At 44.3% G+C, this 18032-nt stretch overlaps 2 protein-coding genes across 4 annotated transcripts in view; one reads left to right on the forward strand and one right to left on the reverse strand.

Annotated features, from left to right (window-relative positions):
• Positions 1-4813, forward strand: part of LRP2BP (LRP2 binding protein) — a 29145-nt gene extending 24332 nt beyond the window's left edge. The window contains exons 8-9 of one of the 2 annotated variants that reach the window (XM_090036093.1): positions 300-465; positions 3076-4813. In XM_090036093.1, the coding sequence (XP_089892219.1) occupies positions 300-465; positions 3076-3141 (232 nt within the window). In that variant the 3' untranslated portion in view covers positions 3142-4813. The remainder of the gene's footprint in view (positions 1-299; positions 466-3075) is intronic. The other variant, XM_090036094.1, reaches the window with a different exon arrangement.
• Positions 4814-4955: 142 nt separating this feature from the next.
• The window catches only part of SNX25 (sorting nexin 25), a 144601-nt gene continuing 131524 nt past the window's right edge, over positions 4956-18032 (reverse strand). For both annotated transcript variants that reach the window (XM_090036087.1, XM_090036088.1), the window contains exons 16-19: positions 15087-15153; positions 13189-13370; positions 7279-7379; positions 4956-5953 (exon numbers count right to left, since the gene is read on the reverse strand). In XM_090036087.1, the coding sequence (XP_089892213.1) occupies positions 5873-5953; positions 7279-7379; positions 13189-13370; positions 15087-15153 (431 nt within the window). In that variant the 3' untranslated portion in view covers positions 4956-5872. The remainder of the gene's footprint in view (positions 5954-7278; positions 7380-13188; positions 13371-15086; positions 15154-18032) is intronic.

Raw genomic sequence — 18032 nt, forward strand, 5'->3', positions numbered from 1 at the left:
GTATATTTGCTCAATATTTAAGTATTCTGATCATTTTTTTAAATAATAATAAAATTTATCATAATAGAATATCTTTGCTCAGTATGCTGAAGTCTGTGGGTAAATTTCACCCTGTTCTGGTTTGCAGTATTGTCACAGGAAAGGATGCAAGTCCATAGCACTGTCCACAGAGTACCCAACTAGTGACGTTGATCAATGCATGTATTTTGTGTCAACACATCCTTTACTGTTCATATAGCTGATTTCTATGGATGTACGAAATACCCACCTTTAACCTTATGTTATAATTTCCATAACAGGGTTGCAGAAAATGATAACATTGATCTGTTAGCAAAGATAACAGACTGCCTTCCTGTATACATAGCCAAAGGTGTTGCTATGGCTACTTTCTACTTTGCTAGATGTCTCCAGTATGGCCTAGGCATGCAACAAGATCAAGCTGCAGCTAAAAAATATTATTCTAGGGTAAGCTTGGGAGGCCCTACAAACTTATTTTTAGAGCATAAGATCATCTGAGTGAAACCTCACATTTGAATTCTTAAGAACCTGCTGTGTTGGTTACATTAAGGGCTCCAACAATATTTATGAAAATATTCTGTATTCTAAAAAAAAAAAAAGAAAAAAAATGACTCGGTGAAAACCCTCTCTAAACTACTATAAACAGTATCTCAAGTTCCTGCTTACTAGGGCTGTGCAAAGCTTCAGTCGCTGATTTGATTCAACAGAGATTTGTCCTGATTCAGTGGCCGAATCGCCAAATCAGAATCGAATCAGGAGACCCTTTAATCTATCTGAATCAAATTGGAAGCCTCCAAATCGATTCAGAAAGATCCAATGATTTGGACAGAAACAGCTTTAAACATTTTTTTCTACATACCTCAAGGTACCAGGCGGCTCATGAATGCCAAGCTGCTGTGGTGGATGGAGCGTCCCCCAGGAACGCAGGGGGTCCCCAGTGCACTCGGCAGCAGCCCTGGAAGTGGACTAGAAGCACTTCCAATCCACTTCTCGGTCCACCGGGGAGCACATGGGGGACACCCCCCACACATGCTCCCCTGGCCCAGTGACTCCTAGGTCTGAGGGGGGACCCAGGGTCCCCCCCACAGCTGATCACCAAGCCAGAAGGGTGGGTGGGGTCCCCAGCACTCTCGGCAGGGGACCCGGAAGTGGACCAGTAGTACTTCTGGTCCACTTCCAGGTTTACTGCCAAGTGTGTGGGGGGCCTCCCATGTTTCTGTGGGACCCTCCATCCACCCCAGCATCACAGCATTCACAAGCCGCACCTGGTACCTCAAGATACGTAGAAAAAACATTTAAAGCTGTGTCTATGGCCGAATCACTGATTCTCCGAATCAGCATTGACTCTTCAGATTCGGATTCGGCCGAATCGAATCAGGACAGTGATCTGAATCAGTGGCGATGTGTAGGGGCTGTATGGGGGTGCACATGCCAGTGCACCCCCTCACAGGCTGCGCTCCCCACTTAAGCGATGGGCAGGAGGGGCAGGCAGGAGTACCAGTGCCCCCCCTGCAAGTGCCAGCCAGGGAGTGGGAGCACCGGATGTAGCGCTGCCACTTCCAGGAGTGCTACAGCCATTTCCCAGTCAGTGAGTTTTGCTGTGGGGGGGGGCGGACTCCCCCCCCAGTTGCTGACTGGCCATTGTGAGGGCATATGCCCACCCTGACTAAGGTGGCACCAGTCGCCCATCATCCGAATCAACAAATTGAATCACTGCCCCCAATTTGGGCCACATCCAAATCCAATACAGCCCAATTTGCACACCCCTACTGCTTACCCACTTACGTAATTTGTTTTGATAAACAAGTAAAGTCTTATTGTAATCACTACAGCAAATGTGTATGATTTAAAATTGGGTTGATAAACTTGCATGACAAATTTGTAAAATGATTAAAATAATATTTCTTTCCGATTTCTTTTGAAATAATCCTGGCTTGGTTTTTTTTTGTTTGTTTTCTGTGCAATACCACTGACAGAAACTCAGCTCTCGGGACAGAGTTTAGTCAAGGGCTCCTGTAAAGGAATGATCGTAGTTCCTAGACAAAAACTGCTTTTCTTTAAAAAGTGAAAAGCTGTCATTAAAAAAAAATCCCAAAGAAAGGCTGATTTTCTAAAACTTAAGTCAAAAGTGTGAGACATTAGTTTTAAAGCAGTACCATCCATTGCTCAAAGACATCGGTGGAGTTTCCACAAACCCCCATTATTTCCTCACCTACTTTAGAATAACTACTCATAGCAAAACATATTTCAGACCCTTTGCAAATTCAGTATGTGTGCTCCTCTCTGAGATTGCCAACAAGGGTGCCAAATGAAAAGGTGCATTTTGGAGGTGAGCACCTATTCCCTAGATGCAGAACTATCACCTTGTTTGACACTAAAGAGCTATCAGAAAAATACAACTCTGTCATTGCTGGCCTGCAGTATATTTGAGTCAGTGACCTAGAAGTGAAAAGGCTTGGTTTCCCATTGCCAGTCCTCTTGTCCCAAAGAACAGTGATCAAGATTATCTATTTATTTTTCACTCTGTTTAGAAAGTAATTTTTGTCATTTAATTGAACAACTGGCCAGAAATAAAGGGAAAATGTATAAATCCTAATTTGCACACTTCAGATGATATCTGCCTAACAGGAACAGATTATCTATATAATGATACTGAATTTGGTCCATGTGGTTTTATAAGGAGATATTAGAAGAGAGGGATCTAACAACAGATTCTACAGCTGATAGAAACTGATCCCACTTTTTAAAGTCACCTGTAAACAGATCTTGTTTCTTGATTTAGGTGCCAGGACATACCATACTTACAAGTGATTGAGGGGAATCAGCTTTTGTCCAATCTACATCTTGAGTGTCCCGATTTCACAGAGCAAAGCAGCTGAAATTTTCTTAGGTAGAATTAGAAAAAGGGATTTATCATTTACTGAGTTGGCTTTAATATTTTAGGAAGTTGATTAGCTCAGGCAAATAATGTTTATAGTGTAGATTAGTCAATGTACTGTACAAACTCATTTCATGATTTGGCTTTAAAATAAAACTCCCCTTTCTTTGTTTTCAAAGGCATGCCTTCTGGATCCTGATACAGTTTCTGACCTTGAATTGGCAGCTAATCATGGAAAAATTTAGAACATTTCATTTTTAAGCAAATTCCAATCCAGTTGCTTCCGGTGTTGTGTAAAATTTCAGGTAGTAAGCCATCTTCAGTCTTCAGCAGCCGGTGGATAATCAACTGTTTCATTGTTTCTCACCCATCTGTAATCATGATGATTGTGCACAGTGTTTGGTGCTTAGAACAAAGTACATTTTGCTGACATTGATTTGTTTTTCAACAGCTCTAACTTTGCTTACTTAGTTGAGGAAAATTATTCTCTTATTTTATTGTAAGAAAGTTTACTATATGCTCTAGATATTTTGCTGACACAGCTTGCCAATGTTTCTTAAATTAAAACTGCTGTGCATAGTCCTTAAGGCCAACTACAGTCAACTTCGTTAGAGCAACTGTAAATGGCAGGTTCATTTACTTACAAATTCTAAAAATGCAGCATCAGCAAAATCTTGAACTGTCTGAATACTTGCACTTAAATAAAAGGTCCCCTTTTCTCAGTCTGTTCACAAGCCATAATCGTATTTTTAAATTCAGTATTGACTAGTAATCAATAATTTAAGATGCCTGATTTCCTTTCCACACATCTTTCTGCCAGGTACTTTACCACATCTAGGCCTTCAGTTTCTCCTGGGAGAGTCACTGCTTTCTACTTAGAAGCCACAAGTAGTGTTCAGATATTCAGGATTTCTGTCCTAGAGCAAAAATGGCTGCTTCCAGAGAAGAAATTACCCTGAAACAACCAGAATGAAGTGGCTCCCAAGAGATTTTCTCCTGAGAGCAAACTTCTGCAAATGTATCTTCTGAGAGAAGCTGCAGCAGTCTTCCAGCATCCCAGTGTGCTTTGCTCCAAGCCTCCCCTACAGGTCCAGAGATACAGTGTGTTACATGGCTTGTTCTCTACTGCTCCAGTTGAGCAGGGAGGCCCTTCGTAATCTCCTCACTGCATGGCAGGAAGGCAGCCTGCAAGGCAGTCTGGCTCAGCCAATCAGGGCTGTCCTGTGCACAGCTCTCTGTCACCAGACAGATTGGGCTGCCTGCAGAGCATGCTCAGATGCATACACACAGGCTCCTTGCCTGCACCGTGGCTTGGCATTCGAGCATCTGGTCATAGGTCTCTGGGTAAGTTTTTTGTGAGGAATACAAACCTGGGAGAATTTTCCCAGATCATCTGAACATGTGCATGCAGTCTGTGCCTCTGAAATGCAGCCAAACTTCCTAGCAGATTACAGTTAGGTGGTAGCTATACAGGGTTGGGAACTGGCATGCGTGGCAGATGCTTTGCTTACAGTTTAAATCATGGTAGCCACTGGCAACGGAAAATCCAATTTATAGACATTATAGAAAAAATACCTCTATGCTAGTGTATAGATTCCTGCACCATAATTCCTTAATTCTTATCCATGCTGCAAGTTCAGTTTTTCTTGCTGACATATCATCAAGCTCTTGCCCAAGAAAGAACAGGTTGACTACATAGCTAAGAAGCAGAATTATGCTCAGTCTCCTAGCATGAGATACTTTTTCCCCTCTGTGTCTTCAGATACTATCAACCAACAAGTCTCATTGATTTCTACAGCAAAAAAACTTTTTGAACAATTTTGTTGCAACTTTTCATCTCTAGAAGAATTCAACTAGCCTTTTAGGACTGTGCTGTCAAATGAGAAATTCAAGACTATACTGTAAAGGAATTCTTGCTGTGGTAAATAAAAAAAAATTATGTTGTCTATATATGTTGTCTACAGAACCTAAGTACTGCCAGACTGACATTAAAGTGTTTTTTTCAGAGAGCATAACTGTATTGGTTTAGTTTAAAAGAAAAAAATAAATGTCACCTACCAACTTTTGATGGCATTTAATTATTCATGTGTTTACTTACACCATAATTTCACTTTCTTACAAAAATGAAAAAGTGCTTTGTAAAGATGCATTTGTTTCCCTTCCTTTGTATGAAATCAGAGACAGATTTAAAGGTTATTTGAAAGGGGGACATTCACGTGAAGCAGCCCTGAGTGATATCAGAGTGCAATTAAAGTGGTTTAATTGAGTATCAAATAAACAAGGAAATGAGCAATTTATAATCACCAATCTCTGAGCAAACCAAATGCATTAGAGTGATGCCCCAATTTGTTATGCGTGCTAGACACAGACTTCAGTGCAATGTAAATATTCCTTGTAAGACTAGTCAATGTCCTGTCTATTCACTAGCTACTAGTACAGCCTAACATCATGTACTGCAATCCCATTTCATTATTTATTGCTTACAAATGCTTTAAACTATGGGAAATCTTTGGTAAAAATAAAATAGATAAAATTTTCACAATAACTTTACATACGGTATTGCACAACAAGGCTCTTCAATGCACAAAAATAAAGGAATGTTCAAATCCTCAATGAGGAAATTAACTGTACAACATTCATTGGTTTACCACTAATTAAGCAAAACTTTTTTCATAAATGTTTAAAATATTTCCTAGATTTGTATAGCTTGTGTTAACATTTACATTTCAATCTGTATTTTAAACAAAAAAGTAATCAAATATAACAATTTAAATAAAAACTGGCAACTATACAGCATTGTTTTTCTACCCTACTACAGCATCAGATCTTTTCAAATCTGTTTACTTCACATAAACCTAGAGAAAAAAACCCTAAAAATAATCAATAGTCCTCAGTTGGTCCTCTGGAAAAGAGGAAAATAAGTTTCATGTCTATTATTACACATAGACATTTATTTTGTGGTCCACTTGTGCAGATTCAAACCTGGGCTACTTTAAGCTGCTCTAAGTGAGCTTTTAGTTCAGGACACAGTTCGTTTAGCAGCAGTTCCAGCAGGACCTGAAGAGAAGTAAAAAAAATAAAAAATAAAAAAAAATACACACACACACCACATATATTCAAATGAATACAGACAACAAACGAAAATTTTTGCTTCTTTTGTGAGGTGCTCAGAGCATCACAGATAATAAGATCAACCTACATTCAGTTAGTCCATTCCTTAGTCCACTACAATTAATTTCTTTGTGCCAGGGAATCCCCTTTAGTTTTGATATTTCTCAAACTGATTTCTCAAAACTAGGACATTAAAAATATCAGGTTATGATCATCTAGAGCAGGGGTGGCCAACCTATGCTACACATGCCACAAGTAGCACAGCCACCCTCCATGTGTGGTGCACAGCAGGTGCACAGAAGTGGGGGGCAGGTACACTGTGGCAAATGGGGAGGGAGCTCAGGTCAGGAAGCAGAACAGATCAGGCAGGGGAAGGGGATTGGAGTGGCACTCAGGGAGGGCACAGGACTAATCTGTGGCATACCTACCAAAAAGGTTTGCCTCTACAAATTGAGGAAAGGAATGGTTAGAGAGTGCTGGGATCAGGTACCAAATCACCAGGTAATGTATCTGAGTGCAATTCTGTTGAAGCCAAAGTGACATCACTTAACACCACCAGAGAACCTGGTCTGCTGTATTTAAAAGTGCCATCTCAAACAAGAAAGTAGCATTATGTTGGATTTCTGTTTCAAGAGGAAGTTTATTAAAACACCTTTTCAATGTATAAAATTAGGAAGTCAAAATGACACAATAAATAAAGAATTTCACAGCTTCCCTTTAACGGGAGAAAAATGGCATCTGGCCCACGGAGCCAAGTTATCTGGCCTGCAAAACCGGGGGGGGGCGGGGCAGGGGGTGTCCAGGGGACATAACCCATGTGGTGGCTGGGTGGTGGGGTGAAAGGACAGTGGCACTGCAGGAATGGGAAGCAGCAACTGGCAGCAGTACAAGCCAGGTTGGAAGTGGCCTGCACTTGAAGCTAAGCTCTATTAAAGCAGCCCTGCTACAAAATGTTACCAACCCCTGTTCTGAAGCAGTCGTTTCCAAATACACCTTCACACAAGTAAACTTACACAAGTTGCAAGCTTCACCTGTATGTCAGGCTCCAAATACCAGCATGAACAACTCATTTTCTGGCAAGCTCACAATCCCCACTTAATCTCATGACCAACTTGGGGGTCCTCCCTAGTTTGGGAATCAACACTAAGCCTGCAAGAAAATGGCTTGTTTGTAGGTGTAAGTCTGAGCACACCTGGTTCTAATCCTGGGCATATTAAGATTCAGAGATTAGAATGATAATTTTTATTACAGGTAATTTTCCATTCACTTACATACAGTAGATGCTTGTTGGCCTTTGTTTCTTGCAGTGCATTGAACACTTTGATTACACCATGACGTGCATTTTGTTGTCCAACCAGGTTCAGCAGAGCATCTGAAACAAATGTTCCTTCAGCTTACTCTTAAATGTCAGTAAAACTCTGCCTGAACATTACTAAATGGCAAATACAGTAGCTATACTACGTGACACGATACATAGTTAATAATATGCACTGGGCCTTCATTCAAGAAAATATTTAAAATGCATGACTAACAGATACATCACCAATCACTTAATGAGACTACTCATATGATTAAAGATAGGAAGTGCATGACTAAATCACTCAATCTTATAAAACTCATCAGGCTAGCATGGCTTATGCCAGTTTCTGTAGCAAGCATATGTGGATGACATTCAAGTCTGGCCACTTCTGACTAGATACCCATTTACAGGTGGGTCAAATGGGTGTGCCCTTTAGTGCAAGTCTGAGCAGGGCTAAAACTTATACCTCCAAAGCTATAAAGAGATGCCTTAGACACACTGCCACCATGCCCCAAGTGGAGATGGATTCCTAAAATAAATTAAAATGTATTTACTGTCTGTCTTGTCTCTCAAAATTAAAACACTTCCATATTCCACAAACACACACAGAAAAACAATGAATTTCTAAATGAATAATTTAATTTATATCATATAGGAAAAGAACTTTAATAAATGCCAATCTGACCATGAAATTCAGCCTATATGGTTTAGCTATATAAAAAAGGTGTGCTCTAAGACAATTTCTAGTTTTTGTTGAATAATTAAGCTAGACTTTAAATAAATCTAAAGCTATTATAATGTGCTTTATAATTTACATGCCAAGTATTTGCTATGCACATCTTGTGCTGTATGTTTGTCTGTTGAAAAATAATACAGATTAAATCCATTAAAAGAAAAAAAAATCAACAGCATGTATAACAAATCTTTGGGAAGCAACCAAATAGATCACTGAAGCCTACTCTATGTCAGAGATAGGGAGATTAGGAAACAGGGTATTCAAATCACATTTGGATAAAAATTGAAGTTTATGGCTGACCATTAAGAGGTTTTCTGTAAAATTACAGATTCAATGAAGGACTTAAGTCAGGGGTGGGCAATTATGGTTGGAGGGCCACTTAAGGAGTTTTGGTGAGCTGTTGAGGGCTGGGGGTGGGAGTAGAAAGGGGGAGAAAAAATGCCATTTGATCCTATCCAGCCCATGAGCTGCTGCCAGGAGCCTGAGGAAGGAGGACTGAGACCTGCACTGCTCTGCTGCAGCCAAGGCCAGGCCAGAGAGCATGCAGACTCCTCCACCCTGCACCCCTTACCCACATCCATTACCCCCAGCTTCCAGTTGGTGCTGTGCAGTCCTGGCACCATCGTTGCTGGCATCAGGGCCCGCACAGGACACCTAGTAGTTGTCCTGCCTGCTGCAATGAGCTGCTGCCACTGCCACACTGAAGGTCAGAGGCAGCTGTCCTGGGCCAAGCTCCCACTATGGCTAGCATGGAGTAGTGATGCCAGTGATTCATCACGGCAGGTGGGTGGGCAGGAGGGACAGCTACTTGGCACACTGCATCACGTCATTCCATGCAGGCCCAGCTGCTGGCAGCTGTAGTGCCAGGACTGCACGGTGCCAACAGAAAGCCAGGGGGGCCCTGCCCTACAGGAGGGGGACTGGTGAGTACCCCACTCCTTCTCTTCTCACTCCTTGGGGGGCTGGGCCAAGTAGGGGCCTGGGCAGGGGCTTGACCCGGCCTAGCACCAGGCAGCGGCCTCCTCCCAGGGAGCGAGGAGTTAACCCCTTCCCACCATGAGCCCGCTTACCTCCGGCTGTGCTGGGGGGTCGGCAGGGGCTCTGCGGCTGCACCTCAGAGACGGCCACCCAGACGGAGCCCACGGTCCCGGGCTCCACGCAGACGGAGACCCTGGCTCTTGGCTATGGGGGCTGCCTGTCCCTTTTTCAGGCTCTGGGGCCCGGGAGCATGGCCACCTCCCCTTGCGGGGTCTGCTCCCTACTGGGCTCTCTGGTGCGCCAGCTGGAGGAGCTCCAGGCCACAGTCCAGAGACTGCATGCCATCAGGGACTGTGGGCAGGAGATAGACTCCTACTGCCAGGCCCTTCTCCCCCGGGAGCCACAGGGTAGAGCACCGTCTCCATCCACGACTAAGGAGGACTCTGGGACCTCTTCCTCTTCCCAGTCAGGGGCATGGACCAAGGTGGTCAAGGGCCCTAAGGCCCGCCGCACCAAGGCCCCTCCCTCGCCAGAGCTTAGCAACAGGTTCGCACCTCTTGCAGCCCCAGCAGAGCCTGCTCAGTTGCCAGCTCCCGCAGGCAACACAGGCTCAACCACAGCTACTGCCCCCGCTCTCCCCAAGTCAAAGCGAAAGGTGTTTGTTGTGGGAGACTCCATCCTGCGGGGCACTGAGGGGGCAATCTGCCGCCCCGACCCCTTAGCCCAGGAAGTCTGCTGCTTCCCGGGGGCCCGCATCCGAGACATTGCGGAGAGGATCCCGCAGCTCCTCCGGCCCACAGACCACTACCCCATGCTCCTTATTCACGTGGGCACCAATGACACAGCTCGGAGCACCCCCAGCCAGGTCATGAGGCGCTACAGGGATTTGGGAGCGGGGCTTAGGGGTCTGGAAGCTCAGGTGGTGTTTTCGTCCATTATCCCAGTCTCGGGCTATGGGCTGAGGAGGGAGAGGAGGATCCACGCAGTGAACCAAAGACTGTGGAGCTGGTGTCATCAGGAAGGCTTTGGCTTCCATGACCACAGCCCGCTCTTTGGCGAGAGAGGCAGTGAGCTGCTGGGAAGAGATGGCCTCCACCGGGCTTTAAACTAAGCCCGCTGGGGGATGGGGGGACTACTGCCACTGCTGGCCCGCTGAGCGACCCTTGCAAAGCCAGCAGACCAAGGCACTTAAGGGAGCCCACCCCTGCCCCAGCCCTGGCACAATCTGTGGGCAAGGCAAGAGCCCCCAAGGGGACACTTGCCTGCCTGTACACTAATGCCAGGAGCCTGGGTAACAAGCAGGAGGAGCTCGTCCTCCTGCTCAGTGCAAAGAATTATGACGTCATTGGGATAACGGAGACCTGGTGGGACTCCACCCATGACTGGGTATAGAGGGCTATACCCTGTACAGGAGGGATCGTGTTGACAAAAGGGGTGGGGGTGTAGCTCTCTATGTGAAGAAAAGCTACATGTCCCTGCAAGCTGATGTTGGCGACCAGCATGGACAGCTAGAGACCCTCTTGGTAAAAATTCATGGGGAATACGGCAGAGGAGACACAACGGTGGAAGTCTACTACAGACCTCCCACTCAAAGTCCTGAGCTTGACCAGGAGTTCGCCCAGGAACTGACTGAGGCCGCTTGCTCCAGGAGACCTTGGTTGTCATGGGTGACTTCAATTACCCGGACATCTTGTGGGAAGATCACTCAGCAAAATCCGAGCGGTCGCAAAGCTTTCTCTCGTGCGTGGATGACCTCTACCTGACTCAAGTCTATGGGCCAACGAGAGGCAAAGTGCTGCTCGACCTGGTACTGGCTACAGGGGATGACCTAATCGGTGACCTAGTGATCGATGGGAAGCTGGGTGACAGCGACCATGAGCTGATCACCTTCGCCATCCGCCATAAAGCTGGCAAGTCAGTCAGCAACACAGAAGTCCTTGACTTCAGAAAAGCCGACTCTGACAAGCTCAAGAGGCTTGTCGGTCAGGCCCTCAGGGACCATGACCCCAGGGAGATCAAGAAGAGTGGTTGCTTCTCAGGGAAGTGATCCTCAATGCACAAGCTAAATCTATTCCAACACGGAGGAAAGGCAGCAAGAAGGCAGGGACCTAGCGGACCTCCTGCATCTAAAAAGGAAAGCCTACAAAGGATGGAGGATGGGATTCACCTCCAAGGAGGATTATTCTGCGCTGGTCCGGTCCTGCAGGGAGCAAACCAGGAAAGCCAAGGCTGCAACTGAACTCCAACTAGCTTCAAGCATCAAGGACAACAAAAAGTCCTTTTTCAGATATGTCGGGAGCCGGAGGAAAAGCAAGGGCAACATTGGACCCCTGCTAAACCAGATGCGGCAACTGACAACTGACGCCCAGGAAAAAGCCAACCTATTAAACAGGTACTTTGCGTCAGTCTTTCATCAGTCACACGGGACGCCTATGCCTGCTATGGGACAGGGAGATCCGGGTGATGGGGATCCCCTACCCTCCATAAATGCTGACCTCGTGAAGGAACACCTTGAGAAGCTGGATACCTTCAAGTCAGCCGGCCCTGACAATCTGCACCCCAGGGTACTCAAGGAGCTGGCGAGCGTCATAGCCCAGACCCTGACACGGATCTTTGAAAACTCCTGGCGCTCTGGTATAGTGCCTGAAGACTGGAAGAAGGCCAATGTGGTGCCGATCTTCAAGAAAGGGAGGAGAGTGGATCCGGCTAACTACAGGCCCATTAGCCTGACTTCTATCCTGGGGAAGATCTTAGAAAAGTTTATTAAGGAGGTCATCCTTGATGGACTGGCCCAGGCTAACATTCTAAGGGACAGCCAGCACGGGTTTGTTGCGGGTAGGTCTTGTTTGACCAATCTCATTTCCTTCTATGACCAGGTGACCTATCACCTGGACAAGGGAGAAGAGATTGATGTCATATATCTTGACTTCAAAAAAGCTTTTGATCTGGTATCCCATGATCACCTCTTGGCCAAACTGGCCAGTTGTGGCCTTGGCTCCACCACGATCCGCTGGCTGGGAAACTGGCTCCGTGGTCGGACCCAGAGGGTTGTAATTGATGGCAGTCACTCATCGTGGTGCCCTGTGACCAGTGGGGTCCCTCAAGGCTCTGTCCTGGGACCCATACTGTTCAACATCTTCATTAATGATGTGGACATTGGAGTCAGGAGTGGACTGGCCAAGTTCGCCGATGACACCAAACTTTGAGGCAAAGCATCCACGCCAGAAGATAGGCTTGTCCAGGCTGACCTGGACAAGCTCAGCAAATGGGCAGACGAGAACCTGATGGTGTTTAACACCGAAAAATGCAAGGTTCTCCACCTTGGGAGGAAAAACCTGCAGCATCCTTATAGGCTCGGCAGTGCTACGTTGGCTAGCACTACAGAAGAAAGAGACTTGGGGGTCATCATTGACCACAAGATGAACGTGAGCCTGCAATGCGATGCTGTGGCTAGTAAAGCAACCAAAACGCTGGCTTGCATCCATAGATGCTTCTCGAGCAAATCCCGGGACGTCATTCTCCCCTTGTACTCGGCCTTGGTGAGGCTGCAGCTGGAGTACTGCGTCCAGTTTTGGGCTCCACAATTCAAAAAGGATGTGGAGAAGCTTGAGAGAGTCCAGAAGAGAGCCACACGCATGATCAGAGGTCAGGAAAACAGATCTTACGATGACAGGCTGAGAGCCATGGGACTCTTTAGCCTGGAAAAGCACAGGCTCGGGGTGATCTGATGGCCACCTACAAGTTTATCAGGGGTGACCACCAGGATCTGAGGGAACGTTTGTTCACCAGAGCGCCCCAAGGGATGACTAGGTCGAACAGTCGTAAACTCCTGCAAGACTGTTTCAGGCTGGACATAAGGAAGAATTTCTTTACTGTCCGAGCCCCCAAGGTCTGGAACAGTCTGCCAGCGGAGGTGGTTCAAGCATCTACATTGAACACCTTCAGGAGTAAATTGGATGCTTATCTTGCTGGCATCCTATGACCCCAGCTGACTTCCTGCCCTTTGGGCAAGGGGCTGGACTCAATGATCTCCCGAGGTCCCTTCCAGCCCTAATGTCTATGAAATCTATCACGGTTGTAACAGGTTCCAACCTTAGAAGGCAGGCAAAACCAGAAAAAACTGAGCTGCACCTTTATTTTTCATGTCTCTGACTGTGATATCCTTACCTGGAATGTTTTCAAGTAGTTTTTGCTGTGCTCTCAGTTTGGTCTCCTGGCTTTGCTCGTCGCTTCTGGATCTTGTTGGAGGTGCCAGTTTTCCGTTTGGCCAGAAAGCATCTCGGAACACACCGATGTAGTAAACAAGCATTGGCTCGCTGAAAATCCAATTTACTGTGTCACGTATTTGTCTTCAAAAAGAAATTTAATAAGAGAAGAGGTCATACCTTGGCATTTCAACTCTTAGACAGCACAAGCCTTTTCACCCTGGATTGTCCCTTGAGATGGAAGCAATGAGGTTCCATCTGTATGACAACATATACCTGTACCAGTTTATTATACTAGGATTTCAGATGATTTGACCAGGATCCAAACAAACAAGCTATGTGCACTCTAACCAGACATAGGACTTAAATTGCTTCAGTGTGCGACTGCGATACTGGGAGTGGCAAAAATATGACTTCCATCAAAAGGTAAGGAATATGCACGTTAAAAGCAGTAGCAACACAAAGGCTTAGTTAGGAAAAGGAGGAGAGTGAAGTGCTATATTGCAACCAGATACCATGTGCTTATGGAAAATACAGCAGTGCATAGGCAGTTCAGCAAGCTCTGCTGTATCAGGGATAATGTTTTGGTATAGGCGATGAAAAGGCTTGCTGCTCAAACAGGGAGGAATTGGCTGAGAACGTGAAGGTGGAAGCTAACTTGGGTGACAGTAACTACAAATGATAGAGTTCAAGCTCCTAACGGAAGGAAGGTGAAATCCTCATCTGTGATTTGTAATTTTACAGCTAAAGCAACAGAAAGATTCTCCAAAAGCCTTGTACATGGTCGGGGAGGATTTCTCCAGTGTAGCAAATATGGAAAGACATTTTCAAAAGACCACCTGGAAAGTCCTGGCCCAGGAAGTAAACCACAGACAGAACCAGCACACTAAACTGAGGAGATTCCAGGCACAGCTGTGGTTCATAGGGCAATTCAGGAAAACTGCTGTAACTAAGAGAGGCTCCCAATACTGATCTCAATAATGACAGGGACCGTGAAACAGCCGAGAACTAAATGGGTCCTTTAGCTCCTTCTGCCCCAGGCAGCACTTTCAAGGGACACAACATATAAACTTATCCTTCTTGTATTCCTCCCTGGGGGCAGGGAAGGAAGAAGGGGAAGAAGCACAGAAGCTGGTTGACCACAGGCATAAAGCCAATAGAGGAGACAGGAGTAACAGATTTTGCCAAGTCAGAAGTTTTTGAATTATGATTCATGGTGTACATGCTGATGTTATGTCAAGGGGTTAGCTGGCAACCTGGTGCCGACTCTCCCTCTTGTTACCCATTTCTAAAATTCAGGTCACTTGAAGAAGAATACCCTGCATTCAAAAGCTTGTTTAAAATTATCCCAAGCAATTGGTCTAATAAAAGATACCACCCACAAAAATCCCTGCCTCTCACATATTTCCTGAACTAGTATAGCTACATTGCTCCACCACCGCCATGATTTTACAGCAAAATTCTACTCTGAAAGTCGCACTCTTACAACGGGCATTTGCCGCTAGCAGAAGACCTCCATTACTCAACACCTTTTGACCAAGGACAATTTTTTAAAACTATTGTTCACGACAAGATTTCTTGGATTTTACCCAGCTCTCAAATACACCACACAGGCCTCTTTCCCTGTGAAATAACCCTGGTATTAGGACTGTGTTATAACTCATACATGCAGAAGGATAACTGACTGAATTTCTGTGCTTGCTTCTCCCCCGATTAACATCTGAATAAAATGAAACTGCAGAAAGACAACAATGGCTAGGTCACAACTATGTAAAGGGATTGCTAGTAACTCTTTTGTTATAACTTATTTATTCACGGAGCATTGATTCTAGGATCAGAACTAAAGCAATAGCTACTTACTTGTTGATAGTTCTTCCAAAAGTGACTTGTACTAGTGCAATTAATGTCTTTCTGACCCACTTGAACACTAGAACAATGAAAGAGAAGAAAATAAAGGCTAAACATTCAGCAACTTGATCAGTCTGACAGTCATTACTCAAGAACACACTATAAAATATGTTGATCTAGGATTAGCTGTATTAATTTTATACCTTTAAAATTTTACATATACCATCCTCTTGTTTCTTTTGATTTTTTTTTATCCTACCTTTCCTGCTATGCTCTCATACGTTAGTAGTTCCTTCACATTTCTAAAAGACTAAAGGGGTGTGGGTTGTAGCCATGTTGGTCTAAAGAGAGAGGCAGACAAGGTTCTTTGGGTAAATCTGATATCTTTTATTAGACCAACTCAAATAGTTGAAAAATTCTTCTTAGCAAGCCCAAAAGCCAAGAAGATTTTTTCCAATCACTAAGAATTGCTAAGAAGAATTTTTTCAGCTATTTGCGTTGGTCTAATAGAAGATATGAGATTTAAACAAAGAACCTCGTCTGCCTAAAAAACTAAAGCTCATTGCACAATCAGCAGGTTTCCAAGAAATAATATTCACATTTGGGATACCTGTTCTCACTTTAGACTGTTCTGATAGTGACATTTTCACTTAAATTCAAATTTTGTCCTAAGCCTTGTGTTAAGAGCTGTTGTGGTCGTTCATATTTGGCAGTTATTTAAACTTGTACAGCTGGTTGCCCAAAGCTAATGAAATCAGGAGTTATTTTGTGGGATTAATTCTACAGTCCATTTTATAAAAGTTAAAATGAATTTCAGAAGGCATGAGCACACGAACAATAACAGCGTGTCTGTTATTCTGTGGTAACTACTGGCTCTTGCCCAGTAGTAGATACAAGCTGCTAGCCTTATGCATTTTTGTCCCTTTTCATTGTTTGTGTGCCCATATCCTAACATGGTGGGCTGGAAAAGCACCAACTATTTGTCCCGCAGGAGATGCATGCCCTTGCACGTGCGCGCGCCTGTTGGAACATTCCCCTTAGAGCTAAGTTTAGGAGTGTCTTGTGTTCAAAAGCTACACTGACCAGGGAATAGGAGAGAAATTCAATCCATATGGTCCCCCTTTTGTCCAAGGGCTGAAAATGGAAAGGTTCAGTGATTGCTTTTAACTACCATATTTACTTGTTTAAGATGAAGATTTTGCACCCCCATTTAACATATGTGGAAAAGGGCCCTCATCTTAGAATTGCGTGTGAGGGCGCAGGGGCCAGGTGTCTGCTGCAGCTTGGGATACAGCCCCTACCCAGAGTCTGGTCATAGATACAGCTAATGCCTGTCCTGGCCAACTCCTGCTGCTGCTGTATCCTGCCATCTCCCTCCTGCAGCCTCTTCCACCCATCTCCCTCTCCTCCGCGCAACCTCTGCTCCCCCACCTCCTCACCCTTGCTCTGTGATGGCAGGTTCCATGCAAGCTGCAGCCTGGGGCACTAAGCACATCCCCAGCCTGACATATAGCAGTGGCACGCAGCCTGCATGGCTGCTACAGGGGCTGGGCTGGGGCTGTACTCTGTGTCCCAGGCTAGAATGGGGATGGAACTGGCAGCGTGGAGCAGAGGCTGGGCACGAGAGCAAGGACGCAGGCAAGCTGGGGGCAGAGGGCAAGCTGCTTGGCCTCTCCACACTACCAGCCTCTGCCCTAGGGGTGGGAGAGATGAATTAAAGATGACCCTCCTCCAATAATTAGATTCTATACATGGAACATTATGACATTTATAAATATTCCATGTACAGAATCTAATTATTGGGAGCCATCTCAAATTCAGGGTAGTCCTAGATTTGAGTAAATATGGTACTTGCATCACATTTCTCAACCCTGCCACTTTTTCCTCAAGGGACTGCTAGTGAAAGTTCATAAATACAGATATAATGCAAGGATCACCAAAACATTATCAGTAACAAGCTACATAAAAAAGCCAAGGCCATGTTCGAAAATAACAAAAAAACCCCCATGTTAAATTGGAATCCCTATTTCCAGTTTTCTATGTATTGTAACAGAATGTGTCATACTAAAACAAAAAACAGGAGGAAAAGAGAGTAAGTATTCTGAAACAATATGATGCTTAGCAAATGTCTATGTAGCCAGCATCAAAACCACTGTGTCTTAATGATAAATTTTATTTTATTTCTTTGACAGAAAGATATCATTTGATTTTCCAATGCATTTTCTCTCCACAACTTACACCTACCTCAGGACTTTTGCCAAAGGTATATAAACAATTCTTTTTAACCTATTTTCCGTTTTTTATCTCTTCATTTATAGGCAATTATCTAAATAGTTAATTTTTGCTTCATATTGGAGAAGCATTTTTTCCCTTTAAGAAAATGTAAAAGGCTTACATTTCTGAGTCCAGCATTATAACTTAAGTCTTCCTTGTTCTCCAAAACTAGAGAACATGACTTACGGCATTCTGCTATTCCGGACACATTTGCAAACAAGAAAAAAAAAGGCAGTTTCTCAGTTTAGAATGGGATGAAAGATCTTGGTACCAAATGGGATAATAATTTTATCTTTATATTGCTGTGTGTATCATGTACTTCTGCTATTTATAACAGGCCTCAAAGCCATGTTGTTCTGACACTGGTATGTTCACTGATAACACATTCACATGTCTTTTCCTTATAATTTATTCAATTGAAAAATGCAGCACATAAACAAAAGCTCATACTGATCCTATCTGCTTTTTGGAAACCGTTAAAAAACAGAAAGTACAGTTATACATATTGAATTTAAAAGCCCCAACCTGTTGCACTGTTACTGTGATTTAAATTTTAACCTCATAGCCATAAATTTCAGATTTATAAATGACGGCAAAAATATTTACAATTTTCATAGAAATCAGTATTTTATATAGCAAAAAGTTCTCCCTTCACTGCAGTAGTATAAAAGCAAGCAGTTCGAT

This window comes from Crocodylus siamensis, chromosome 2 (assembly GCF_052110815.1).
Source record: "Crocodylus siamensis isolate JL-2025a chromosome 2, ASM5211081v1, whole genome shotgun sequence".
Lineage (NCBI taxonomy): Eukaryota > Metazoa > Chordata > Crocodylia > Crocodylidae > Crocodylus > Crocodylus siamensis.